A 25,768-nucleotide genomic window follows, 5' to 3' on the forward strand; every position below is an offset into this window, starting at 1 on the left:
TGAACCTTTTATTCCCGAAGAATTCCTTCAAATCTCTTGGAGATTCCTCTGGGTGAATTCCAGCTTCAGCACCCGGGAAGAAAACTCCGGCATTGATCGGATTTTTCCGTGCTTCAGGAGCCCCCCCCCAGCCCCAAGTCCTTTATTTTCTTTATTTTCTACATTTGGACATGAAATTTCCTAAGAGTTGATTTTAGGGAATGTCCCCTGGAGCCCCCCCCTGGACACAAGAGACCACAGAGCAGCCGGAGCACAACGCGTTTTATTCCAAAGCTGGAAAAATCGAGCTCTTAAACTTTGCCCGGATTTGGCTTCAGGATTGGCAACAGCGAGGGGATGATCCCGCGGGGCTGCAGCAGCACATCCCATTCCAGCAGCCCCGGGAGAACCAGGGATGAGACCCCCCCCCCCCTCCAGGAAAGCATTCCCAGGGTGGGATGTGCTCCCAGGGAGGGAAGGAAGGAGCTCTCTCCTCACTTTTCCCCTTTCCTGCTGCTCCCAAACCCAAGGCTCAGCTTTCCCTCCCCGAAACGGGGATGCTCTGCTGCAGGCGCCTCAGGATGAAGCTGGAATTTGGGGCTGGCACGGGATCTGAGCTGGTTTGGCTGCCCCAGTTTGGCGTGGGATTCATCCCGACTCCCACGGAACGCACACAAAGAATCCAAGCCAGGAAAACCCCAGCAAGGATTTGGGGTGGGTCAAGGCGGAAATTTGGCCCCGGGGGAAAACTCCCAGAGGGGCTCGGCCACATCCAACGGGAAGATGAGGACGGCTGAAGCTCCTGGAGAGCTCCAGAATTCCCAGCCTTTGGAGTGGGGATGTCACAGCATCCGGGTCACCACCATGGTGAGGAAATCCTCGTAGCTGAGCCGGACGTTTCCCACCATGGCCGTGTCCTTCTCCCGGAAGGCGTCGGTGAGGCTCTGCAGCTGCATGCAGATGTGGATGAACCGGTCCAGTTGGATACTGGGATTGGGATTGGGGGAACGCTGGGCGTACCGGGCCAGCAGCAGCTGGCTGAACTGGGGGCTCAGGTTGTATCCCATCTGGGAGAAAGCTGGGAGCAAGGAAAACTCGGATTAAGCCTTGCCAAAGGCAGGGCTTTGAGAGGCTGTGTCCTCCTCCCCCATGTCCCACACACCCCACCTCCCACTCAGGGTGTGCACGGGCAGGGCTCTCCAGAAGGAACCAAACCACAAATTCCAGGCATTTTTCCCTTTCCCACACACCCAAGAGCTCCTCCCAAAAACCAGGTCCCAGCCACTCGTCGCTGAGGGGGAATTCTGGGCTTCCTGAAGTGACTTTGTGCCCCATCCCCGCTGCAGCTCATCACCTCCGGTCCCCTGGGGAGCTCAGTGCCAGCCTGGTTTACCCCACGGATAATTCCCAACTCTTTGGGAGCATCCCAGCAGCTCAGAACCCGCCGGCCTGGCTGCGGGGACCACGCCAGGAGGAATTCCACTTTCCAGCTGGGAACAGAGCCTGGCGGCGGATGTGGGGAGGGGTCAGGCTGGTGGCTGTGGCCCTCACCCACCTTGCTGGAGCTCGCTGAAGCTGATGGAGCCGGACTGATCCCGGTCATACTGCTGGAAGAGGCTCCTCCACTGCTGGATGAAGCGCAGCAGGGCGGAGAAGCCGTAGACGTCGATGCGCCCCGACCGCGTCTTGTCGAACATGTCTGGGCAGGGAGGAGCAGGAGCAGGGCAGGGAGGAGTGGAAAAGCTGCAGAAACTTCCAGGGAGCTCAGGATGCACTCCATGGCTCCCTGGAATCCTGCTCTCATCCCAAAAATCCCCCTCGCCAGCGATCGAGCGGGACCGGTCAAACCCCCAAGGCTGGTAAGAAATGGCACCAAAAGCTGCGGCTGGGGCAAGCTCTGGGTCGGCTTCCACATTTTTTGGGCTTCCCCTCCCTTTGCTCCCTGTCTTTCTGGGATCTGGGGCTTGTGCAGGGCTGGGATTTCCTATCCCAAGCAGGATTTTGGGCCCTTCACTCACGTCGTGCACCACTGGGAGCTGCTCGGTTTGCCCAGCTCTGGCTCCAGCCGGGAGCGATGCCCAGGGAAAAGGGGAATTCTGCCAGGATGGGCTTCACCCCAAACCCAACCAAGGCAGCCTAGAAGAGGGGAAGGAGATCCCAGACTCACTGATCATGAGCTGACAGGTCTCATCGTTGAACGAGGACCAGTTGTTGTTGACCAGCGCCTGCTTCAGCTCCTTGACGGAGATGAACCCGCTGTGATCCGTATCCACCGTCTGGAACCAGGAAAACGCCTCGGGATCCACCCCCGGGGGGGCATTCCCTGCGTGGGGAGAGGCCATCGGCGCTGTCACCTTCCCCTCGGACAGGCCACGGGCTGGGCTGGCCCCGGGGGCGGCTCCCAGGGCCGGGCAGAGCCTCGCCTCCCACGGGTTTTACAGGCCGGTGGAATCCCGGGAGAACGGGGCTGGGATGGGCACGGAGCGGCCGGAGCTGGGGAACCGGAGCCTGGGGCAGCTCTGCGATGGAGAGGGAGCCCCACAAACCCGGCAGCACCGCGAGATGGATGTGGGGTGAAAGTTTTTAGGGCACTTCCTCTTCCTCCTCCTCTTTCTCCTTTCCCTCCTCCTCCTCCTCCCTCCTCCTCCTCCAGGATTTCAAAATAACAAACCGCGGACATCGAATTTCATTCTCGTGGTGGCTTCTGCTGAGCTGGGGACCCCCTCAACCCCCACCCGGGCACCGGACTGGGTTCTCCCCTGCCCCCCGAGCCCGCACCGGGCTGGGGACCCCCGGCTCTGTCCCGGGTACCGCCGCAGGGAGACCCCCGGACTCACCTCCCGGGGCCGCCCCGCCGTAGGGCCCGGGCTGGGGGCCGCCGTAGGGGCTACCGTAGGGACCCCCGGGCGGGGGTTGCCCGTAGGGCCCCGGGGGTGGCCCCCCGCCATAGGGAGCCCCGGGGTAGGGACCGACCGGGGGGGGCTGTCCGGCGCCGGGGTAGCCCTGGGGAGGGGACAGAGCCGGTGTGAGGCGGGCACCGGACACCGGGCACCGAGATGGGCACGGGGACGGACCTCGTGTCACCCCCCTGGAGCCCCTGCGAGCCTCCCCCGGCCCCCACCCCCAGACCAGTCCCGGTTCCATCCTCGCCCCGGTCACAGTCCCGCTCCCGGTCACAGTCCCGCTCCCGGTCACAGTCCGGTTCCCGGTCACAGTCCGGTTCCCGGTCACAATCCGGATCCCGGTCACAGTCCGGATCCTGGTCCCGGGTCCCCGGCGCCGTTCCGAGTTCCCGTCGCGCTCCCCGGTCCCACTCTCCGCTGCCTCTCCGGTCCCGGTCCCCGGTCCCCATTCCCCGCCCCTCGGTCCCGGTCGGGTTCTCCGCCACCGCTCCTGGTCCTGGTCCTGGTCCTGATTCCGATCCCGGTCCCGGTCCCAGTTCCCCGCCACCGGTGCCGGTCCCGGTCCCGATCCGATTCCGATCCCGGTCCCGGTCCCAGTTCCCCGCCACCGGTCCCGATCCCGGTCCTGGTCCTGATCCTGATCCCGATCCCGGTCCCGGTCCCGGTCCCAGTTCCCCGCCACCGCTCCTGGTTCTGGTCCTGGTCCTGGTCCCGGTCCCGGTCCCGATCCCATTTCCCAGTTCCCCGCCACCGCTCCTGGTCCTGATCCCGATCCCGATCCCGATCCCGGTCCCGGTCCCGGTCCCGGTCCCGATCCCGGTCCCGGTCCCGGTCCCGATCCTGATCCCGGTCCCGATCCCGATCCCGGTCCCGGTCCCAGTCCCAGTCCCGATCCCGGTCCCGATCCCGGTCCCGGTCCCGATCCCGGTCCCAATCCCGGTCCCGGTCCCAGTCCCGGTCCCGATCCCGGTCCCGGACCTGCCCCGGGTACGCCATAGCGCGTCTTCCGCCCCGGCCACGCCCAGATGACGTCACAGAAAATGACAGCACCCATTGGCTACTCTGGACAGTGACCACGCCCCCTGGGCGGGGCGGAGGCAGAGCGGCGACGCGCGGGAAGCGCGCGCCCGAGGGGCGCCTTAAAGCGGCAACGGCGCCTGGGCGGGGTGGGGCCCACCGGGCGGGGATGGCGCCGGGAGCTGCCCGGGAGCGGGGCTGGAATTCCCCGGGAGCTCAGCCGGGATCGGCCCGGGAGTGCGGCCAGGATCGGCCTGGGAGTGGGGCTGGCGCCCCCACAAAGTGAGGGCTGGGATTGCCCTGGCAGCAGGACCGAGATCCCGCTAGGAGCAGGGCTGGGATGGCGGGCTGGGATTCCCAGGAATTCCAGGCATGGTCCAAGAGCAGGGCCTGAGAGTAGGGCGAGAATCGCCACAAGACAACGGGAATTAGTTTGGGATTCCTCCAGAGGCAAGGCCGGGATCCCACCCGGTCGCAGATCTGGGACCAGGGCTGCGATGTGCTGGGACGAGAGCGGGATCTCCGCAGGAATGGCGCTGGGATGACCCCAAATCACGGCTGGGATTGCCCCTGAGACGGGGCCAGGATCCTCTGGGATCAGGACTGGGACTCCCCCGTCCATCCCAGGGTCACAGGGAGCTCAGGGTCACCGTGTCCGCAAGCAGAGTGGCCTCAGAACCGGCCCGAGCAGCATCCCTCGGTGACAGGGAGGGGACAGGGCTGGCGACAGGGCTGGGAAGGAGGCACAGACCCACCCGTGCCCACTCACGGAGCCAGGAGCCGCGGGGGCACCAGCACAGGTGTATTTTCGGGGCGGGATCCACCCGCCCCCGCGATTGCCACGGAGCTGTAGAGCCCCCGAGCCCCCCGCCGCGGGCGCGGCCCCGGCACAGCGGGGGGAACAATATTAACAATATTAACAGCAAATTCGGGGGGCCCGGGGGGGGGGGGGTGGGCGCGGGGCCGCTCAGCCGAAGGGACCCTTGACGTTCTTGGGCTGGAAGAGCGGCTGCTCCATGGGCACGGCCCCCAGGCACTCGGCGGGGCTGCAGTGCCCCGTCTTGCCCGGCTGCCCCGTGGCACCGGGCGGGCCGGGGATGCCGGGGATGCCCTGCTGGCCCACGGGGCCCGGGGGACCCATCTTGCCGTAGCCTGGTGGCCCTTGGGGACCTGGAAGAGATGGAGTGAAAGAAAGGTGGGGTGGCGCGGTGAGGGGGCGGCAGCGAGGCCCGGCGTGGGGCTGGGGGCTCACCTGGGGGTCCCGGGGGGCCGCTGTCCCCCATCAGCCCCACACCTTTCTCTCCTTTCTCTCCTTTGGCACCCGGCTCACCTGGGGGAGAGGAGGGGTGAGATCATGGCACAGCCACAGCATCCCGGTGCCAGGGGCACTGGGAACAGCCCAGGGATACTGGGAATGTCCTGGGGATACTGGGAATGTCCTGGGAACACTGGGAACAGCCCAGGGATACTGGGAGTGTCCTGGGAACACTGGGGACAGCCCAGGGATACTGGGAACAGCCCAGGGACACTGGGAATGTCCTGGAAACACTGGGAACAGCCCAGGGACACTGGGAATGACCTGGGGACACTGGGAACAGCCCAGGGACACTGGGAACAGCTCAGGGATACTGGGAATGACCTGGAAACACTGGGGACAGCCCAGGGATACTGGGAACAGCCCAGGGACACTGGGAATGTCCTGGAAACACTGGGAACAGCCCAGGGACACTGGGAATGACCTGGGGACACTGGGAACAGCCCAGGGACACTGGGAACAGCCCAGGGACACTGGGAATGTCCTGGGGACACTGGGAACAGCCCAGGGACACTGGGAACAGCTCAGGGATACTGGGAATGACCTGGAAACACTGGGGACAGCCCAGGGATACTGGGAACAGCCCAGGGACACTGGGAATGTCCTGGAAACACTGGGAACAGCCCAGGGACACTGGGAATGACCTGGGGACACTGGGAACAGCCCAGGGACACTGGGAATGTCTTGGGGACACTGGGAACAGCCCAGGGGACACTGGGAACAGCCCAGGGACACTGGGAATGTCCTGGGGACACTGGGAACAGCCCAGGGACACTGGGAACACCTCAGGCACTTCGAGGACACGATGGGGACCACTGAGAGCAGCCAGAGACACTTGGAACACCCCAGGGACACCGGGAATGTGATGGGGACAACAGGAACACCCCAGAGACACCGGGAAATACCCCTGGAAAATACCCCAGGGACATCGGGAAGGTCCTGGGGACATCCCAGGGACCACGGGAACACCCGGGGGCGGGGGGGGGCACACGTACCCCGCATGCCCGGCACGCCCTGCCGCCCCTCTCTGCCGATCTGTCCCGGCATCCCCGGGGAGCCGGGGGGTCCCGGCCGGCCGGGCAGCCCGTCCTTCCCGGGGGGACCGGGCCTGCCCGGGGACGCCACCATCTCCACCGGGAAGTGCAGCCGGGAGGTGTAATACGCCATCCGCTCTGCGGGGGACACGAGCGAGCTCAGCCGGAGGGGACAGGGCGGGGACACCGGGAGGGTCCCCGGGACTCGTCGCCTCGTCGCCACCCCCCTCCCCGTTACCGTCAAACATCTTGTTCAGCTCCTGCCGGATGAACCTCTTGACCTCGTCGTAATTCACCACATCTCCCTGCGGGGACACGAGGGGACACGCGAGGGGCCACGGCCACCGCGCCCCGCCACGGGGGACAGCGTCCTGCCCCCCCCACCCCCCCCCCCCGACGCGGCCACCCCTCCTTACCATCATCCCCGGGGGTCCCGGTAGGCCGGGGCTGCCCGCGGGGCCCGGCGAGCCCGGGGGTCCCCTCTCTCCCGCGGGTCCCCGCGGCCCCACGAGCCCCATGGAGCCGCTTTTGCCCGGCCCCCCGGGCATTCCGGCTCTGCCCTTCTCCCCGGGGTACCCCCGCTCGCCGGGGGCTCCAGCGTCACCCTGCGGACACCGAAGGTCAGTCCTGGCGTGCCGGCACAGCCGTGGCACGGCGCGGTGGCGCGGCCAGGTGGCACAGCCTCACCTTCTGTCCGGCCGGGCCCGCAACGCCCGGTTTTCCTGGGGGTCCCTGGAAAACAGGAGCAGCGTGACCCCACCCTGGGGACACCCTGGCCAGGCCAGAGGATGACAAAATCCGCCGCCGCGTCCAGCGGGGCAGGAAGGCTCCGGAGAACCCTGCTCACCTCCTTCCCAACGGGTCCGTCCGGTCCCTGCTCTCCCTGCGGGGTCAAAGAGGGGCAGCGTGAGGTGGTGGCACCACGGGGCCACCCCCCGAGGTCGCCACGCTCCGGGGTACAGGGTCCTGCTGCACTCACCGGTGGTCCCGGGTGTCCCGGGGGTCCCGGCTGTCCTGGCATTCCCGGCAGACCCCGCTCGCCCACGGAGCCGCGCTCGCCCTTCAGCCCCTGCGCGGAGGAGGGACCGGGAGGATCGGGGGATCCCAAACGCGCTCATCCCCACCCCAAAACCCCGAGCGAGGGCTCCGGCCCCGGCAGTACTCACCACCCCAGCGAGGCCAGCGGGACCCGGCTGCCCCGGGCTGCCAGGGGGACCCTGGGGACAGAGACAGGGGGGGTCACGGGCGATGTCCCCACTCCCTGCACCAAAGGGATCCCCGCTGTGATCCCCCCTCTCCATCGTGGGGGCAGCTCCAACTTACGATCAGCCCTGGGGGTCCCTGCCGGCCTTGGGGTCCCATGGGTCCGGGGTCACCCTGAGGAAGGCAAGGTGAGGAGGAGGAGGAGGAGGAAAGGGGGGGGGTGGTGACGAGGAAGGCGGGGTGGTGACAAAGGGGTGCCCAGGGGTCGCCCAGCTCACCTCGGCTCCCGGCCGGCCCGTGCTCCCCGGGGGGCCGGGCTTGCCGCAGTCACCCTAAAAGGAGGAAGGGACATCACGGGCAGAGCAGTGAGCGGCTTCTCTGGCCGGGCCCGAGGTCCTTGGCGATGTCACCGGCCAGTGTCACCATCGCTCACCTTCGGTCCTGGGAGCCCTGGGTGTCCTGTCTTGCCCTTGAAGCCCTGGAGAGAGAGCAAAGAGCTGGGTGGGGGTCCCAGGGTGCCACCGCCCGCAGCTCGGTGTCCCCAGGAGCACGTGAGGGGACAGTCCCGGCTCAGGGCACCCCGGCTTGGCTGCAGGGACGTGCCAGGCACGGAGCAGCAGGGAGGGGTGACAAGGAGGACTGTCACTCACCGGAGGACCCATCATCCCTGGTGGCCCGGGGGGACCGGGGTCACCCTGGCGAGAAAGAGACACGGGTTGGGGGGTGTCCTGGGGGGGGGGTTGCAGGAAAAACCCGGGGTTCACTCTGGGTTCCAGCACAACCCAGAGAGCCCCGGAGCCTCACCCTCAGGCCTGGCTTGCCATCCTTGCCATCCAGTCCTTCCAAGCCAGCAGGGCCCTGTGGGGACAAGGTGACAGTGACAGAGGGAGGTTTGCACTGGGGAGCTCTGGGGGTCCCTGAGGGGCTTGTTCAGGGCACCCCGGGCCATGGGAACAGACCCCAGGGAATGGGAACAGATCCCTGGGGATTGGGAACAGATCCCGGGGAAATGGGAACAGACCCCAGGGAATGGGAACAGGCCCCTGGGAAATGGGAACAGATCTCTGTGGATGGGAATTGATCCCTGGGAAATGGGAACAGACCCCAGGGAATGGGAACTGGTCCCTGGGGATTGGGAACAGATCCCGGGAAATGGGAACAGACACCAGGGAATGGGAACAGACCCCAGGGAATGGGAACAGGTCCCTGGGAATGGGAACAGATCTCTGTGGATGGGAATTGATCCCTGGGAAATGGGAACAGATCCCTGGGAAATGGGAACAGATCCCTGGGAATGGGAACAGGTCCCTGGGGAAGGGAACAGATCTCTGGGGATGGGAATAGATCCCTGGGAATGGGAACAGACCCCAGGGAATGGGAACAGGTCCCTGGGGATGGGAACAGACCCCAGGGAATGGGAACAGATCCCTGGGGATTGGGAACAGATCCCGGGAAATGGGAACTGGTCGTTGGAAAATGGGAACAGGTCCCTGGGGATGGGAACAGACCCCAGGGAATGGGAACGGATCCCAGGGAACGGGAACAGCCAGTGGTGCTCCCAGGAGCACCCAAGGGTGACACATGGTGGGGCCATACCTGGATTCCCGGGGGTCCAGGGGGCCCGGGGGGCCCTGGCATCCCCGTGGGGCCTCGCACGCCCTCGCTGCCCTGCAAGAGCCACAGGAGGTCACAGGCACGGCCACCAAACCCAGCCACAGCCCGAGGGACAGGCGGGGACACCACAGAGCCCCTGGCACCTGGCCCTGGCACCTGGCCCTGGCACCTGGCCTGGCACCTGGCCTGGCACCTGCCCTGGCACCTGGCACCTGGCCCTGGCCCTGGCACTCACCTTCTCTGCCACAGGCCCTGGTGGCCCAGCTGGACCAACCTTTCCTGGGAAACCAGGAGGACCCTAAAAAGGAGCGGGGTGTCGAGTGAACGGGGGATCCCAGCCCGTAAATCCCGCTCTTTCCCGGCTTAATTTAATGGGATTGATGCGGGGCTGCTCCCTGCACCTCATCCCACTCGTAGAACCGCCTGTCCCCATCCCTGGCACTGTGGGGACACGGGGACACACGGCCAGGAATGGGGTCCATCTCCCAGGGTGCAGGAAGTCCCAGGGGGATTTACTCAGAATTCCCAGTGGGATTTACTCAGAATTCCCAGGTGGGATTTACTCAGAATTCCCACTCAGGTGAGATTTACTCAGAATTCCCATGGGGGGGTGTACTCAGAATTCCCAGGGGGGTGTACTCAGAATTCCCACTCAGGTGGGATTTACTCAGAATTCCCAGGTGGGATTTACTCAGAATTCCAAGTGGGGATTTACTCAGAATTCCCAGGGGGGGGGTGTACTCAGAATTCCAAGTGGGGATTTACTCAGAATTCCCAGGGGGGTGTACTCAGAATTCCCACTCAGGTGGGATTTACTCAGAATTCCCAGTGGGATTTATTCAGAATTCCCAGGTGGGATTTACTCAGAATTCCAAGTGGGGATTTACTCAGAATTCCCGGTGGGATTTACTCAGAATTCCCAGTGGGATTTACTCAGAATTCCCACTCAGGTGGGATTTACACAGAATTCCCAGTGGGATTTACTCAGAATTCCCAGGTGGGATTTACTCAGAATTCCCGGGGGGATTTGCTCAGAATTCCCACTCAGGTGGGATTTACTCACCGGTGGTCCCGGGAAGCCAGGCTGGCCCTGGAAGCCCTGAGGACAGACAGGAGCTGAGCTGGACCCCACAGCCCACGGGGGTCCTGGGGGTCCTGTCCCCTTTGGGGACACTCACCTGCTCCCCCTTCTCTCCGGCGCTTCCCGGGAGCCCGCGCTCGCCCCTGGGACCCTGCGGAGAGACGGGATGGGGTGGTGGGAGCACCCCAAAACCCCCCCCCCCCAGCCACCCCCATCCCTCCCCACAGCCCCCAGGGTGGGCACCTACCGCTGGCCCCACGGGACCGGGCAGCCCATCCACGCCGGGGGGTCCCTGGGAAGGACGGGAATAGGAGCAGGTGGAGGCGGCTGGGAGGTGCCAGCCCCGGTGCCCACGGAGAGGGGGCACCTGGGGGAGCCCCCGGCCCCACTGCCCCCCCTCCCCGGAGCGGGGCCCTGAGGGACTCACCAGCTCCCCTTTCTCTCCCGGGGGGCCCGCGTAGCCTCGCTCACCCTTGCTGCCCTGGGGAAGGAGGGACAAGGGGGCACATGGGGCTTGGATGGGATTTGGGGCATGGTGGGATTTGGGGCATGGGTGGGATGTGGGGTATGGGTGGGATATGGGGCATGGGTGGGATGTGGGGTACAGGTGGGATATGGGGCATGGGTGAGATATAGGGTACAGGTGGCACATGGGGCATGGGTGGGATTTGGGGTACAGGTGGGATATTGAGCATGGGTGGGATATGGGGCATGGGTGGGATTTGGGGCATGGATGGGATTTGGGGTACAGGTGGGATATGGAGCATGGGTGGGATTTGGGGTACAGGTGAGATATGGGGCATGGGTGGGATTTGGGGTACAGGTGAGATATGGGGCATGGGTGGGATTTTGGGCATGGGTGGGATTTGGGGTATGGGTGGGATTTGGGGTACAGGTGGGATATGGGGCATGGGTGGGATTTGGGGTACAGGTGGGATATGGGGCATGGGGGAGATATAGGGTACAGGTGGCACATGGGGCTTGGATGGGATTTGGGGTACAGGTGGGATTTGGGGTACAGGTGAGTTATGGGGCATGGATGGGATTTTGGGCATGGGTGGGATGTGGGGTGTGGGTGGGATTTGGGGTACAGGTGGGATATGGGGTACAGGTGGGATATGGGGCATGGGTGAGATATAGGGTACAGGTGGCACATGGGGCATGGATGGGATTTGGGGTACAGGTGGGATTTGGGGTACAGGTGGGATATGGGGCATGGGTGGGATTTGGGGCATGGGTGGGATTTGGGGTACAGGTGGGATATGGGGCATGGGTGGGATTTGGGGTACAGGTGGGATTTGGGGCATGGATGGGATTTTGGGGCATGGGTGGGATTTGGGGGTATTGGTGGGACATGGGACAAGGATGGGATATGGGGCATGGGTGGGATTTGGGGTACAGGTGGGATATGGGGAATGGAGAGGATACAGCACGGGGATAGGATTTGAGACGAGGATGGGATTTGGGGCATGGGTGGGATTTGGGGCATGGGTGGGATTTGAGGTACGGGTGGGATTTGGGGTACAGGTGGGATATGGGGTATGGGTGGGATGTGGGGAACAGGTGGGATTTGGGGCAGGGATGGGATTTGGGGCATGGATGGGATTTGGGGTATGGATGGGATTCGGGGCAGGGATGGGATTTGGGGCATGGATGGAATTCGGAGCATGGATGGGATTCGGGGCAGGGATGGGATTTTGAGCAGGGATGGGATTCGGGGCATGGATGGGATTTGGGGCATGGATGGGATTTGGGGCAGGGATGGGATTCGGGGCAGGGATGGGACATGGGGCAGAGAAGAGGGGACATGGGGACACAGGCCGAGCACGCTCAGGGTGCAGATGGCCGTGGCGTGGATGAGCAGGGCGCTGGGGATGTGTGGGGTGGGATTGGATGGGCAGGACAGGGACGATGAGCCCTGCACGAACACGGCGCTCTGTGCCCACCAGGGTGCCCCCGCTGTGACATGGGGGGGGGTCTCAGTCAGCCCCAGGAGGGCCTTGGGGACCCCCTGAGGGGGCTGGGGGCTGGCAGGGGCTGCCTGGTCCCCCCAGTACTCACAGGAAGGCCAGGGGGCCCCGTGGCCCCGGGGTAGCCGGGTTGTCCTGGAGGTCCCTGTGTGTGAGGGTGATGCCACTTGAGCCACCTGCAGCGCCCCAGCCAGGTGCCACCCCCCCCCTCCACGGGCCACCAGTGTCCCCCTGGCCCCACAGCACTCACCGGCTCCCCTTTGGCTCCGGCGAGCCCCGCAGGGCCACGTTCCCCTTGGAGACCCTTTGTGGGGAGAAGAGAGGAGATGCAGGGGGGTCTCAGCTGGCAGCAGGACCTGGGCACAGCCCATGGGGTCTGTGACCTCTGCCAGCCTGCCGGGACCCTGCCTGGGCCCCCTCCGCCCCTGCAGGCACCGGCCTCAGTGCCCAGGCGTGGTGGGGACACTCAAACCCTGGTGCCACGGAAATCTCACCCCTGGGGGGGTGCGTGGGGTGCCCAGCTCTGGCTGCAGCCCCCCAGCTCCAGCCTGGCGCCCCCCGTCCTCCCAGGGTGACACGGGGACAGCCCGGAGCGCCACGGGGGACCTCCGGGGTGGGTTAGTGGGGGGACGTGGTGCCGAGGTGACAGAGAATGACAGGACACGCTGGCACACCGCAGAGCACGGCCCACAGAGAGCCCCAGGGAGCCCCAGAGGGGCCGCGGGGTGACGGTGACATTAGTGGACGAGGGGACACGAGCGGGAGCGCAGGATCCTCCGAGAGCCGCCGGCACAGCCCCACCACCAGCTCCTGTGGGGAGCGAGCGGGGTGGGAGCAGGAGGGTGGAGGTGAGGATGAAGATGAAGATGGAGATGAAGATGGTGGTGGAGGCTGAGCGATCACACAGGAGCGACCAGAGGAGGAGGAGGAGGAGGAGGAGGATGAGCCCCGGCCACACACGGGATCCTCCTGGTCCCCACGAGGGGTGTCCCTGGTGACCATCAGGGCAGCTGTGACGGGTCACCCGGCCCAGGTGGCAGCTCCCTGGCACACCTGGAGCCGCGCCAGGTCCCGCGGCGCCGAAGGGACCCGGCAGGGCGGCGGGTGGCAGCGCCAGGTCCCCGAGCTGAGGAAGACCATCCCCAAATCCGGGTCCGCCGGGACCCCCTGCTTTGGGATGGAGGAGCGGGAATGGCAGGATGGAGATGGAGTGGAAGGGGAGGGGCGGCTGTGCTGCGGCTGTCCCGGCGGGGACAGGGACAGGGGACACGGCCAAACCAAGCGGCAGCGACACAAGGGCACAGAGCGGAGCCGTGCTGGGTTCTTACGGGCAGTCCGGGTGCGCCCGGCGTTCCAGGAAAGCCTGGGGGGCCCTGAGGGGAGAAACAGGGAGGTCACAGCTTGGAAAAGGCGCTGGGGAGCCCGGCCTGAGCCCTGGGGGTGCCACAGGGCTCCTGCTCCACCTCCGGGCTGGCAGCAGCGTCACCTCCTTCTCCAGCCTCCGCGGGGACATCCGTGCCGTGTCACACCTGCGCCTCGCCGCGGCCGCAGGGCAAGCTGCCAGGCCCATTTGGCAACCTGCTTTGAGGGGCTCCGAGCCCCCCAGAACCCCCCCCCCCCCAGCCCGGGCAGGGCTACTCACGATGGGTCCGGGTGGTCCTGGAGGTCCGCGCAGCCCTGGGGAGCCCTGGTGGGGGGGGGATGGGGGTGCCAGGTGTGACCGCCGAGGTGGGGACAGCCCCGAGGGGCAGCACGGGACGTGCCCCAGCCCCCAGGAAGGGCTGGGGTGGCAGGAGAGGATGGGTTGGAGCTCACCCACCTGCTCTCCTCGCTCTCCTGGGATCCCTGGCGCTCCCGGCAGCCCGGGGTGACCCGCGCAGTCAGGGCTGTCACCCTGCGAGGGGTGGTGACACATCAGGACCCCGCGGTGGCTCTGCCACCCTGCCAGGAGCCTCCCCAAAGGCTGGGGGACAGTCCTGGATGCCCGGCAGGGACCACCGCTGAGGAGCAGGGGGTGGCACCAGGACACCAGCGTCACTCACCCGAGCCTCCTCCGCTCGCGGGAACTGGGCAAAGCACTGCGAGAAAAGGCCGGGGTCACCCAGCTGTGACAAAGGACGAGCCTGTCCCCCCTCCCCGGGATCCCCGCTGGGGCCGTGCCCGCGTTCCCAGAGCGGCCAGTGTCCCCAAAGCGCGTCCAGAGCGCGGCGCTTCCCCCAAATCCCACCAAACCCAGTTCCCCGGGACTCGGGGGCGTCGCTCCAACCTCACCCCGCACGGCCAGGGGGTGTCGGGCGCCCAGATTCCCACCCAGGGCTGTGGGAATACTCACCCTGGCACAGTTCTCGCTGCCAGGGGCGCCTGGCATGCCCCCATCCCCCTTCTCCCCCTCCACTGCCCCGGGAGCTTCCAGGGCTGCCTGCAGCTGGGCACAGTCCCCGCAGAGAGTCTGGAAAGGGGCAAAAGGCGAGTCAGGGGTGGCCCGAGGGGTCCCCCGGGGCAGGAGGGTGACCCCATCCCCACCCTCTCACCTTCAGCACCTCGATGTTCCTCTCAGCCATGACGGCCAGAGGTCCCTGGAAAGGAGGGAGGGACGGAGGGAGGGATTGTCCCCGCCGTGGGGACAGGGGACAGGGGACGCTGCCAGGGCAGCTGGCACCACCTACCAGGTCTCCGGCCGGTCCAGGCAGTCCGGGCAAGCCGTTGTGTCCCGGCATTCCCTAAATCCAAGGGGAATATTTAAACCCCGCCCTAAAAGATGAGGATGGGCCCCGCTGTCCCATCGCTCACCTGGCGACCGGGGGCACCGGGCGGGCCGGGGGGGCCGGGAGCTCCGGGGGGGCCCTGCAAGACCCCAAAAAAACAGTCAGAGAAAGGCGAGGGGTGAGCAGGGTGGCAGGGGCACGGCGGGGGCGGCACCGACCTGCGGGCCGGGCTGGGGCTGCCAGGACATGCCGGTCCACAATCCCGGGGCTCCCTGAGGGTGAGAGAATCCGGGAGGGTGAAACGGGGCCGGGGGGCGCCCGTGAGGGTGGCACGGTGCCGGGGTGGGGTGACACTCACCGGCATCCCGTTGTAGTTGGGGTCCTGGCGGGGGCTGGAGGGGCAGGAGCACTCCCCGGGGTCTCCCTGTGGGCACAGGGGATGAGGGCAGGGCGGGTTTGGGGTGGCACGGGGGGCACGGCTGCACCCGGACCCCGACTCACCTTCTCTCCCCGGGCACCCTTCTCCCCCTGCCAGAGGAAAACAGAGATGGGCGTTAGGGGTGCCCCCCACCCACCTGTGTGAGCACCCACACCCCCCTGGCACCCCCCCCCCCCCGCACCTACCGGCTGCCCGCTGGAGCCGGGGAGCCCCCGCTGCCCCTCGGGGCCCTGCGAGGAAGAGGAGGGTGAGGAAACTGCCTGGCTCGGCCGGGATCAAGGTGCCAGCAGGGTGGCACTGCCCATCCCGGAGGGCAGGACCTACCGGTGGCCCTGTGACGCTGCTCCCTGGTGCTCCAGGGGGTCCCGTGGCACCTCTGGGGCCCGGAGATCCCTGCAGAGGAAGGACAGCAGGAATGGGGAGCACGGGGGGCGCCGAGGGCTGGGGGACGCTCCCTTACCTTGGCACCTTTCTCCGCTGCCATCCCCGGGGGGTCCCTGCGGTCCGGGGGGGCCCTGGGGGCAGGACAGGGTGTTGGCTCCCCCCAGGGAGGGGACAACGCTGTCCCCAGAGGCGCCACAAGCCACACAGAGGCTGGCAGGGGTGTGACCCCATCAGCCAGGGCTGGGCACCCCAAAACCCCACCCCAAACCCTACTCACAGGGGGTCCGGGGGTCCGCTGCTCCCAGGGTCTCCCTGGGGAAAGCAAAGTGTGTGAAAGCCACCAGAGCCACCAGAGCCACCCACCTGGGGACAGCACAGGCACCCCAAAACCCACCTGCGGTCCCGGCTGGCCGATCCCCCGCGGTCCTGGCTCACCCTAGGGACACAGAGGGGCACTGAGGTGTCCCCCAGGACCCCACACCCCACTGGGGACACAGAGGGGCACTGAGGTGTCCCCCAGGACCCCACACCCCACTGGGGACACAGAGGGGCACTGAGGTGTCCCCAGGACCCCACACCCCACTGGGGACACAGAGGGGCACTGAGGTGTCCCCCAGGACCCCACACCCCACTGGGGACACAGAGGGGCACTGAGGTGTCCCCCAGGACCCCACACCCCACTGGGGACACAGAGGGGCACTGAGGTGTCCCCAGGACCCCACACCCCACTGGGGACACAGAGGGGTACTGAGGTGTCCCCCAGGACCCCACACCCCACTGGGACACAGAGGGGTACTGAGGTGTCCCCCAGGACCCCCACCCCACTGGGGACACAGAGGGGTACTGAGGTGTCCCCCAGGACCCCACACCCCACTGGGGACACAGAGCGGCACTGAGGTGTCCCCCAGGACCCCACACCCCACTCACCTGCAGCCCCTTCGGCCCGGCAGGACCCTGCACCCCCGGCAGCCCCGGCTTCCCCTAAAACACAGCAGGGTCACCCCGAGTTCACGGCGCCACCGGGCGCTGTGGCCGTGGGGAGGGGACACTCACGGGTCTGCCTGGCTGGCCGGTGCCCGGCGGGCCCTGGTCCCCTTTGGGGCCGGGTTTTCCCGGGATGCCCACGGCGTCCGAGAGGTGCCCGAGCGCGGCGGGGCCGGGCTGGCACGCGTCTCCCTGCGGGGAGGGGACGGGACAGGCGTGGAGGGGTGGGTGACACCGCAGCGGGGACAGCTGCCCGAAATGTGGGGCTCTCACCTTGTCGCCTTTGGGGCCGGCTGGTCCCCTGATGCCAGGCTCACCCGAGAGCCCCGGGACACCGGCCATGCCCGGCGTGCCCGGGTCCCCGGGGCTGCCAGCGTCGCCCTGGCAAAGAGAGGGGACAAAGCTGGCACGGGGAGGGAGGGGACACGGCACACAGAGGTCACAGCGTCCTCTGCCACCACTGACCCCCCCCCGCCCCGCCGGGAGCCACCCCGAGCCCCTCTCACCTTCTGTCCCTTCTCGCCAGCCTCGCCTGGTCTGCCCTGGGGAAACGCAGGAACGGGTCAGGCTGGGGCACCCCCTCCCCAAAAAACGGGCACTGGGGGCACTGGGGGCACTCACCGCTCTGCCCGGGGGGCCACCAGGACCCCTTTCACCCGGTGGCCCCGGCACTGCCAGCACTGTCGCTGTCCCTTGGAGGGCTTGCGGGGTGGGAGGGCACGGCCCGCATTGCTCGCCCTGCGGAGGGACATCCCGGCTGGGAGGTGGCCTTGGGGACCGGGACATGGGCGGGGGGCTCACGGCCCCCTGCCCTCCTCACCCCATGCCCTGTTCTCAGCAGGGACAGGGCAGGGACAGGGGTGTCCCCAGTGCTGCGCTCACCTTCTCTCCCTTGAGCCCCCGCACGCCTGGATCTCCCTTCTCTCCCGGGATTCCCTGCACCGAGAATCCCCAGCAGGAGTGACACCGCGGTCCCCAAACCTCGGCTCTGACACCCCTGAGCCCCCAGACCCCTCCCGCACCCCCTGAGCCCCCACAATGTCCCCACTCACCGGTCTGCCCGTGGGTCCCACGTGGCCACTGTCCCCCTGAAACGGAGCAGGGACAGGGGCAGGGCCAGGACCAGAATTAGGCTCAGGATCAGCCAAGCCTGCCCCGCCCCCATGGGACGTTCCAGCCATTCCCTCTCCCCCAGGGACGTCCAAAGGGGGCGGGGGTCGCTCACCTTGTCACCCTTGATCCCGGCCAGCTCGGACAGCCCCACCTGGCCCTGCAGGACACCCACGTGGTCACCCACAGCACCCCAGGGTGTCACCCCGCCGTGGGACGAGGGGGGTGTCCCACCCGGGGGTCCCACCCCGCTACTCACCGGCAGCCCCGGCTCCCCCTCGAGGCCCTCGGCGGGGCCGCGGCGCAGCGCGGCGAGGACGCGGAGGTCGCACGGCTGGCACGAGTCCCCCTGGGATGGCAGCAGGGGACAGCTCAGGGGCTGCAGTGGCCGAGCCGGGGGTGGCATGGAGGGTCACACACTCACCTTGTCGCCTTTCATCCCCTGGATGCCGGGATCGCCCTGGGAAGGAAAAGCAGGAGCTGGGCGCTGCTCGGTGTCCCCCAGCTGGAGCTGGGGACAAGCCAGCCCAGCCCGTGTCACCTACCCTGTCCCCTTTGGGTCCCGCGGGGCCGGGTGTGTCCTGGGAAGGGGGAAACAGAGGGAACATCAGGGGTGCTGAGGTGACACCGCTCTGCCCCCCAGCCCACCCAAACGCGGGCTCAGACTCACCGAGACCCCGTCCCTGCCGGGCGCTCCGGGCTCTCCCCGCGCTCCCGGCTTGCCGGGAATTCCGACGGCACCGAGCATCCCCTCGGGGACAGTGGGACACACCTCGCACGGCTCGCCCTGCCCGGTGGGAGCGGTGACACAGAGGCTGGGGCTCTGCGCGGTGGCCCCCTGGATGTCCCAGGTAGCCCCAAGGCCGGGGGATGTGCCCGTGGCCACCATGTCACCGCACCCACCTTGTCTCCTTTCGGCCCCAGCACACCGGGAAGACCCTGCGGGAGCAAAGTGGGGACGGGGCTGCTTCAGGGAGGCCACGGTGTGCCCCATCAGTGCCACCCAGCACGCTCAGCTGGCCACCAGCCCCGTCACGGGGCGATCCCGGCCCCGAGAGACGCTCCCGCTTTTCCCAAAGCCCTCTCGGCTCCCGCTTTTCCCAAAGCCCTCTCGGCTCCCGCTTTTCCCAAAGCTCTGTCCATTCCTGCTTTTCCCAAAGCTCTGTCCATTTCTGCTTTTCCCAAAGCCCTCTCCGTTCCTGCTTTTTCCAAAGCCCTCTCAGCTCCCGCTTTTCCCAAAGCCCTCTCCGTTCCTGCTTTTCCCAAAGCCCTCTCGGCTCCCGCTTTTCCCAAAGCCCTCTCAGCTCCCGGTTTCCCAAAGTCGTCTCAGCTCCCGCTTTTCCCAAAGCCCTCTCGGCTCCCGCTTTTCCCAAAGCTCTGTCCATTCCTGCTTTTCCCAAAGCCCTCTCCGTTCCTGCTTTTTCCAAAGCCCTCTCAGCTCCCGCTTTTCCCAAAGCCCTCTCAGCTTCCGCTCTTCCCAAAGCCCTCTCGGCTCTCTGTTTCCCAAAGCCCTCTCAGCTCCCGGTTTCCCAAAGCTCAGTCAGTTCCTGCTTTTCCCAAAACCCTCTCGGCTCCCAGTTTCCCAAAGCTCTTTCCATTCCCGCTTTTCCCAAAGCCCTCTCGGCTCCCGGGCTCGGATCCCGGCACCTCTCCGGCCAAGCAGCCCCAACCCCGAGCCAAAAACCCGGCCCTGACCCCGGCTTTGTCTCCCGGTTCCTGCTACTCACGGGTGTCCCAGGCGATCCTCCGGGTCCAGGAGCTCCCGGGCTGCCCTGGAGCCAGAGATAGGAAATGCTGAGCTCAGCAAGGGGCAGCACCGCGGCCCTGGGGACCCCGGGACACCCCTGTCCCCCCGGGGGTGTCCTGCCCCCCCAAGCCTGGTCCTTGGGCCACCCAGAGCGGTTGATGGCTCCAGCTCAGCCCTGGTGGATCCAGCTCTGTTTGGGATTCCCAGCACAGCCCCCCGCCCTGCCAGGCCTGCTCTGGGCACGGGGGGGCACCTGGGACCCCTTTCCCTGCACTCACCTTCTCTCCCTTCGGACCCGGGGGGCCACGGGGGTCACCCTGAAAGGGACAAAGGGCGGTGTTAGCCCTGCTGGGGTGCCCTGGCCAGCCAGCTCTGGCTGTGGGGTGGCACCTCGCCCCCGCCATGGCGGTGCCCACCATGGGGACACCACCTTGGCGCAGGGGTCCTCACCGGCTTCCCTGGAATGCCAACCCCGGAGAGCCTGGCTTGCCCGGGGGTCCTGGTTCACCGGCCAACCCCTCCGGTCCCACGAGGCCGGGGTCACCCTGGAGGACAATGAGGGGGGGAGGTGGCAGTGCTGGCAGTGCCACCAGGTGCCCCATCTCCCACCTGTCACCTCCAAACCCCCAGGTACCTTCTGGCCCTTGGGCCCCACCACGCAGATCTCTCCGGGCCGGCCCTGCCGGGAGGGGAGTGGGGTGTGAAGGCTCCTGTGGGCAGACCCCTCTGGCCTGGGGCATGCCCAGGGGTGCCCAGGTACCCCCCCAGGACTACTCACATCACGCCCTGGGCGCCCTGGCTTGCCCTGCAGTCCCCCATCGCCCTTCTCACCCTTCTGGCCCTGCAGGACAGACAGATGTCACCTTTGGCGTCACCTCTAGTGCCACCTGTGGTGTCACCCAAGCTGCCCGGGTTGGTACTGGCAGGTCCTGGCACCTCTGCCACCATCCCAGGTGTCCCTGCTGCCACGCCAGGGCCCACAGGTGGGCTGGACTCACCTTCTGCCCCTCAGTGCCAGCTGGCCCCGGGAGTCCCTGCACGGGAAAAACGGGACAAAACGGACCCTCATGCAGGGTCAGCTCCTGCTCCTTTCATGCCCACACGGAGCTGGACCCCCCCCCCACCCCAGCCCAGGGCAGGGGGACCCCCGCAGTGTCCCCACAGCTTGTCCCCAGTGTCACTTACCACCTGCCCACGCTGCCCCTTCTCACCCCGCGGCCCCTCGGCACACTGGGAGGAAGAGGAGGAGGAGGAGGAGGTGAGAGGAGAGGCAGGGGTGGGGAGGGGGCTTTGGGGAGGGTTTCGGGGGGGTCTCACCTGCACGGGGCCGCCGGGGTGGGGCGCGCACACAGTCCATGCCCTGCGGAGGGGGGAGGTGGCTCAGGGACAAGGGGGGTCAGGGGCACCCCCAGGGCAGCGGGACCCCCCGTGTGCCAGGGACCCGCAGGGAGCGGCCCCCCAGCAGAAGGGGACAGGCCAGGGACACCAGGGACATCAGGGACAGGGACACCAGGGACACTCACACGGTCACCCTCTCCCCTTTGCCACCGGCGGTGCCAGGGAGGCCCTGCTCGCCCTTGGTGCCCTGCAAGAGAGGGAGTGAGTGAAAAACGGGTACAGGGTGGGGGAATAATGGGCACAGGGTGGGGGACAAACGGGCACAGGGTGAGTGAAAAACGGGCACAGGGTGGGGGAATAATGGGCACAGGGTGAGTGAAAAATGGGCACAGGGTGAGTGAAACGGGTACACAGGGTGGGTGAAAAAACGGGCACAGGGTGAGGGACAAACGGGCACAGGGTGGGGGACAAACGGGCACAGGGTGAGTGAAAAATGGGCACAGGGTGGGGGACAAACGGGCACGGGGTGGGGGACAAACGGGCAAAGGGTGAGTGAAAAACGGGCACAGGGTGGGTGAAAAATGGGCACGGGGTGAGTGAAAAATGGGCACAGGATGGGGGAAAAATGGGCACAGGGTGAGGGACAAATGGGCACAGGATGGGGGACAAATGGGCACAGGGTGAGGGACAATGGGCACAGGGTGGGGGACAATGGGCACAGGGTGGGGGACAAACGGGCACGGGGTGAGGGATAAATGGGCACAGGGTGAGGGACAAACTGGTACAAGATGGGTGAAAAACGGGCACAGGGTGGGGGACAAACAGGCATAAGGTGGGGGATAAATGGGCACAGAGTGGGGGACAAACGGGCACAGGGTGGGGGATAAACTGGTACAAGATGGGTGAAAAACGGGCACAGGGTGGGTGGAAAAACAGGCACGGGGTGAGGGATAAATGGGCACAGGGTGGGGGACAAACAGGCACAGGGTGGGTGAAAAATGGGCACAGGGTGGGGGACAAACAGGCACAGGGTGGGTGAAAAACAGGCACGGGGTGAGGGATAAATGGGCACAGGGTGGGGGACAAACAGGCACAGGGTGGGGGACAAACGGGCACAGGGTGGGGGACAAACGGGCACAGGGTGGGGGACAAACAGGCACAGGGTGGGGGAAAAAACGGGCACAGGGAGGGGGACAGACACAGGGCGTCCCCACGTCCCTGTGTGTGCCCACAGCTCCTGGCAGGGATGCTGTGGCACAGCATTCCCACATTCCTGCTGGAGCTCCGGGTGTCCTGGGGGGGGTGACAAACCTACCTTTGGACCTGGGGGACCGAGGGTGACCTGTAGAGACAGGACAAAGGTGTCCCCAAAGGGCATGGGGGCTTCAAAAGGTGGCAGCAGCAGAGCCCTGAGCCCACCACGGTCCCCATTGTCCCAGCACTCTGTCCCCAAGTGCCACCATGGGGCACGAAGTTGTCCCAGTCACCTGCCACCGCCCTGCCATCCCCCCACACCCCAGCCAGCGGTTGCTGTAGGAATGGGGCCACATCTGGAAAGGATCAGGGGCCTTCCAGATGTTGCAGGGCCAGGAGGAGCTGTGGGGTCGTGGGGGGCTGGTGACAGCAGCACGGTGGCTTTTGCCACCCCCAGCTCACAGCCCAGCCCGGCCAGCTCGGGGTGCCCGTGGCCAGTGCCACACTCACATTTCCTGATGCCATCTGGGGCGAGCAGGGAGGGCACTGGAAGGACAGGGATGGAAGCTTGGCACGGGAGCTGGGATGGCCCCGTGCCACGCACGGCCCGTGGCACCCCAAAACCACAGAGCACCCAAAAGCCCAGAGCACCCAAACCCCACAATACCCTCAAAATCCCACAGCAGCCCAAACCCCACAACACCCCAAACCCCAGAGCACCCAAAACCCCACAACACCCCAAACCCCAGAGCACCCAAAACCCACAACACCCCAAACCCCAGAGCACCCAAAATCCCACAGCACCCTCTATACCCCACAACACCTCAAAACCCCACAGCACCCCAAAACCCCACAGCACTCAAAACCCCACAGCACCCAAAACCCCACAGCACCCAAACCCCACAGCCACGGCCCCGTTCCCCTGAGCACCCCAAAACCCACAGCACCCAAAACCCCAGAGCACCCCAAGCCCACAAAACCCCAAACCCCAGAGCACCCAAAAAACCCACAACACTCCCAAAACCCACAGCCACTGCCCCATTCCCCTGAGCACCCCAAAACCCCACAGCACCCAAACCCCACAGCACCCCAAACCCCACAGCCACCGCCCCGTTCCCCTGAGCACCCCAAAACACCACAGCACCCAAAACCCCACAACACCCCAAACCCCACAGCACCCAAACCCCACAGCACCAAAACCCCACAACACCCCAAACCCCACAGCACCCCAAACCCCACAGCCACGCCCCGTTCCCCCGAGCACCCAAAACCCCACAGCACCCAGACCCCACAGCACCCAAACCCCACAGCACCCAAACCCCACAGCACCCCAAAAACCCCACAGCACCCAAACCCCACAGCACCCCAAACCCCACAGCCACCGCCCCGTTCCCCCGAGCACCCCACACCCGTGGGGAACCCCCAGCAGCTTCTCCCGCCAGCCCCGGAGCTCCCCGGGCACAGGGAATTCCTGGGTGGAGCAGGGAAATGCGGCCGGGGGAGGTGCCCCGGTGTCCCTGCGGATCTCTGGCCTGAGCCAAAGCAGCCCCCACGGGAGCGGGGACGTGGCTGCGTCCCCATGGCCTCCAGCCCCGCTCCGCAGCCCTGGGACACGGCCGTGCTGGGATGAGGGATCCCAGAGACGTTCAGGGATGAGGGACAGGAGCGCTGGAGACGTTTCCCAGCTCTGGCAACGCTCCGGAGACGCTCGGAGGGAACAAAGAGGCCCTTGGCCAGAGCTGGGATGGCTCCAGCGGCAGCACGGAGCCAGTGGGGCCTCGATTCCTGCTCGGGGGAGCAGAGCAGCCGCTCCTCCGGAGCTCCCAAATGTGGCAGGGACAGAGCCAGCCTGGGCTGGGACAGCGGGTGGCACCCTGGGGTGGCACTGGAAGGGGAGCAGGGCGGGACACGCTCACCTTTTCCTTGGGATCGTCCCTCGGGCTGCTCCTTCCCGAGGTTCTCCCCGGCTCCTGCAGGGAGGGAACAACACGTGGTGGATCATCCCAGCTCCCTCTCCATGAATCCTGGGTTGTCCTGCCCGGGCATCCAGGGAGGAGGCAGCGGTGGGACCTTCCTGTCCCTCATCCCCTCCGGCCACCGACGCCGCCCTCCCGAGCCTGGCACCGGGTGGGAAAAGGGAGGCAGGGATTTTCCAGGGGCTGGATCAAGGTGGGTGCACCGGGCCAGGCGTGGGATGGGGACTGGGATGGGGCTGGGATGGGGATGAAGATGGAGATGGAGGTGATGGAGATGGTGGAGGTGATGGAGATGGAGGTGGAGGTGGAGATGGAGATGGAGATGGAGATGGAGATGATGGAGATGGAGGTGATGGAGATGGAGACGGAGACAGAGATGGAGATGGAGATGATGGAGATGATGAAGATGAAGATGGAGGTGGAGACGGAGATGGAGATGGAGATGGAGGTGATGGAGATGGAGGTGGAGACGGAGATGGAGGTGGAGATGGAGGTGATGGAGATGGAGGTGATGGAGATGGAGGTGGAGGTGGAGGTGGAGATGATGATGATGGAGATGGAGATGATGGAGATGGAGATGACGGAGATGGGGTCAGGGATGGGGACAGGATGGGGATGGAGATGGACACAGGGACCAGGACAGGCCCAGGGGTGGGGATGGGGACCAGGATGGGGCTGGGGCGGGGGTGGTGCTGCTGGAGCTCACGGTGCCCAGCGGCTCCTCCAGGCAGAAGCAGCGGGTGAACACCGGCCCTCGGGCTGCGGCACCATCTCGATGAGGTTGCTGCTCTGCATCACCTCCGCTTGCCGCCGAGTCTTGGGCGTTTCCGTCTGGCACTGCAGGGAGACAGCGGCGTCGTGGGGAAGCTGCCGGGGGACAGCCAGGGCGGCGGGGACAGCCAGCACGGGGCGGTGACACAAAGGGGGCAGACCTGCCCTCGCTGCGCCTCAGTTTCCCCTGTGCGGAAAGCCCTGAGCGCGCACAGGGCAGTTCCAGGGTCCAGCTGGGGTTGGGGTGGGGGCTCAGGGGCACTCGGGGGCACTCAGGGACACTCGGTGACACTCACCCCGCCGGCTGAGATCTCGCAGCACCCCTCCTGCCTGGCCAGCTCGGCGTCGCAGTAGATCTGGGCTTGCTGGATGTCAAACTGCGGCGGGACGCGGGCGACAGGTCAGGGGCGGCCCTGACCCCGCGGGCGGAGCCGCCCCGACCCCGGGGCACTCACCCGGACCGGGGTGCCACGCACGGCGTCCAGCCCCAGGAAGGCGTTGCCCTCCGGGGCCAGCGCTCGCCGCGGTCCCAGCGGCTTGGAGGAGATGGAGGCGCAGTCCAGGTGCACGGACACGGCGTGGCCCTGCACGGCCACCACCACCTTGTGCACCGCCCGTCGAACAGGGACGCCACGGCCTTGCCCGCGAGAAGACGGCGCCGACGAAGGTGGCCCCGGGAGCCCCGGGCCTGGAACTCCAGGCTTCTCTCGGGGCCGTGCACGGACAGGGAGAGCTGGGCACAGAGGGGACAGCGCTCAGGGACGGCTCCTGGCTGCTCCTGGCGTGTCCCGCCACGTTCCCGGGGTGTACCTGGGGGTATCCCTGCCGGTCGGTGACCTGGAAGAGGTACCAGTGCTCCCCGGTGCTGTTCTTCTTCAGCAGCAAGGTGAGGACCAGGGTGAAGGTGGGGGGCAGCCCCGGGGGAACACCTGCCTGTGTGGGGACAGCTGTTGGGGGTGGCTGGACCCTACGGGTGCTCTGGTACCACCGAGGCTGGTAGCACC

At 66.5% G+C, this 25,768-nt stretch overlaps 2 protein-coding genes across 6 annotated transcripts in view; both read right to left on the reverse strand.

The window, feature by feature from the left end:
• Positions 1-246: 246 nt before the first annotated feature.
• Positions 247-3,936, reverse strand: PEF1 (penta-EF-hand domain containing 1). Of its 5 annotated transcripts, none has more exons than XM_053964836.1 (5): positions 3,861-3,936; positions 2,817-2,982; positions 2,147-2,255; positions 1,535-1,678; positions 247-1,057 (listed from the first exon to the last, which is right to left on the reverse strand). In XM_053964836.1, exons 2-5 carry the CDS (start codon positions 2,925-2,927, stop codon positions 822-824), a joined length of 600 nt encoding a protein of 199 aa, XP_053820811.1. In that variant the 5' UTR covers positions 2,928-2,982; positions 3,861-3,936; the 3' UTR covers positions 247-821. The 5 variants fall into 5 exon arrangements, with proteins under 5 accessions (XP_053820811.1, XP_053820809.1, XP_053820807.1 ...); XM_053964834.1 differs by having other exon boundaries at positions 2,147-2,302; XM_053964832.1 differs by lacking the exon at positions 3,861-3,936 and having other exon boundaries at positions 2,147-2,302; positions 2,817-3,807.
• Positions 3,937-4,686: 750 nt separating this feature from the next.
• The window catches only part of COL16A1 (collagen type XVI alpha 1 chain), a 25,534-nt gene continuing 4,452 nt past the window's right edge, over positions 4,687-25,768 (reverse strand). Inside the window, 73 exon segments of the mRNA XM_053964689.1 lie at positions 4,687-5,069; positions 5,152-5,229; positions 6,210-6,386; positions 6,487-6,553; positions 6,665-6,853; positions 6,936-6,980; positions 7,096-7,131; positions 7,228-7,317; positions 7,415-7,465; positions 7,572-7,625; positions 7,730-7,783; positions 7,885-7,929; positions 8,102-8,146; positions 8,256-8,309; positions 9,048-9,119; positions 9,301-9,363; positions 10,129-10,164; positions 10,244-10,297; positions 10,394-10,438; positions 10,574-10,627; positions 12,208-12,261; positions 12,367-12,420; positions 13,445-13,489; positions 13,759-13,803; positions 13,936-14,010; positions 14,159-14,194; positions 14,449-14,565; positions 14,648-14,692; positions 14,783-14,836; positions 14,907-14,960; positions 15,040-15,093; positions 15,180-15,245; positions 15,323-15,349; positions 15,446-15,490; positions 15,585-15,653; positions 15,721-15,775; positions 15,922-15,956; positions 16,039-16,080; positions 16,572-16,625; positions 16,698-16,820; positions 16,902-17,009; positions 17,135-17,170; positions 17,250-17,366; positions 17,511-17,564; positions 17,681-17,716; positions 17,854-17,898; positions 17,998-18,087; positions 18,163-18,198; positions 18,284-18,319; positions 18,409-18,525; positions 18,642-18,677; positions 19,466-19,510; positions 19,764-19,802; positions 19,936-19,955; positions 19,958-20,030; positions 20,120-20,164; positions 20,264-20,326; positions 20,484-20,519; positions 20,671-20,715; positions 20,803-20,845; positions 21,009-21,070; positions 22,139-22,165; positions 22,528-22,563; positions 23,934-23,987; positions 24,700-24,740; positions 24,743-24,830; positions 25,061-25,141; positions 25,220-25,374; positions 25,377-25,410; positions 25,413-25,445; positions 25,447-25,497; positions 25,575-25,684; positions 25,687-25,697. Of these exon segments, the coding sequence (XP_053820664.1) occupies positions 4,867-5,069; positions 5,152-5,229; positions 6,210-6,386; positions 6,487-6,553; positions 6,665-6,853; positions 6,936-6,980; positions 7,096-7,131; positions 7,228-7,317; positions 7,415-7,465; positions 7,572-7,625; positions 7,730-7,783; positions 7,885-7,929; positions 8,102-8,146; positions 8,256-8,309; positions 9,048-9,119; positions 9,301-9,363; positions 10,129-10,164; positions 10,244-10,297; positions 10,394-10,438; positions 10,574-10,627; positions 12,208-12,261; positions 12,367-12,420; positions 13,445-13,489; positions 13,759-13,803; positions 13,936-14,010; positions 14,159-14,194; positions 14,449-14,565; positions 14,648-14,692; positions 14,783-14,836; positions 14,907-14,960; positions 15,040-15,093; positions 15,180-15,245; positions 15,323-15,349; positions 15,446-15,490; positions 15,585-15,653; positions 15,721-15,775; positions 15,922-15,956; positions 16,039-16,080; positions 16,572-16,625; positions 16,698-16,820; positions 16,902-17,009; positions 17,135-17,170; positions 17,250-17,366; positions 17,511-17,564; positions 17,681-17,716; positions 17,854-17,898; positions 17,998-18,087; positions 18,163-18,198; positions 18,284-18,319; positions 18,409-18,525; positions 18,642-18,677; positions 19,466-19,510; positions 19,764-19,802; positions 19,936-19,955; positions 19,958-20,030; positions 20,120-20,164; positions 20,264-20,326; positions 20,484-20,519; positions 20,671-20,715; positions 20,803-20,845; positions 21,009-21,070; positions 22,139-22,165; positions 22,528-22,563; positions 23,934-23,987; positions 24,700-24,740; positions 24,743-24,830; positions 25,061-25,141; positions 25,220-25,374; positions 25,377-25,410; positions 25,413-25,445; positions 25,447-25,497; positions 25,575-25,684; positions 25,687-25,697 (4,564 nt within the window). The 3' untranslated portion in view covers positions 4,687-4,866.

This window comes from Vidua chalybeata, chromosome 25 (genome assembly GCF_026979565.1).
Source record: "Vidua chalybeata isolate OUT-0048 chromosome 25, bVidCha1 merged haplotype, whole genome shotgun sequence".
NCBI lineage: Eukaryota > Metazoa > Chordata > Aves > Passeriformes > Viduidae > Vidua > Vidua chalybeata.

Bases quoted from the DNA above. Each gene is read 5' to 3' on its own strand.
- PEF1 (XM_053964832.1), bottom strand. From the start codon at position 3,615: ATGGGATCGGGACCGGGACCGGGACCAGGACCAGGACCAGAACCAGGA. The intron at 2,303-2,816 runs GTGAGTCCGGGG...CTCCCCACGCAG, and splicing joins CGGCGGGGCGGCCCCGGGAG to GGAATGCCCCCCCGGGGGTG. The intron at 1,058-1,534 runs GTGGGTGAGGGC...CCTTGCTCCCAG, and splicing joins CTTCAGCGAGCTCCAGCAAG to CTTTCTCCCAGATGGGATAC.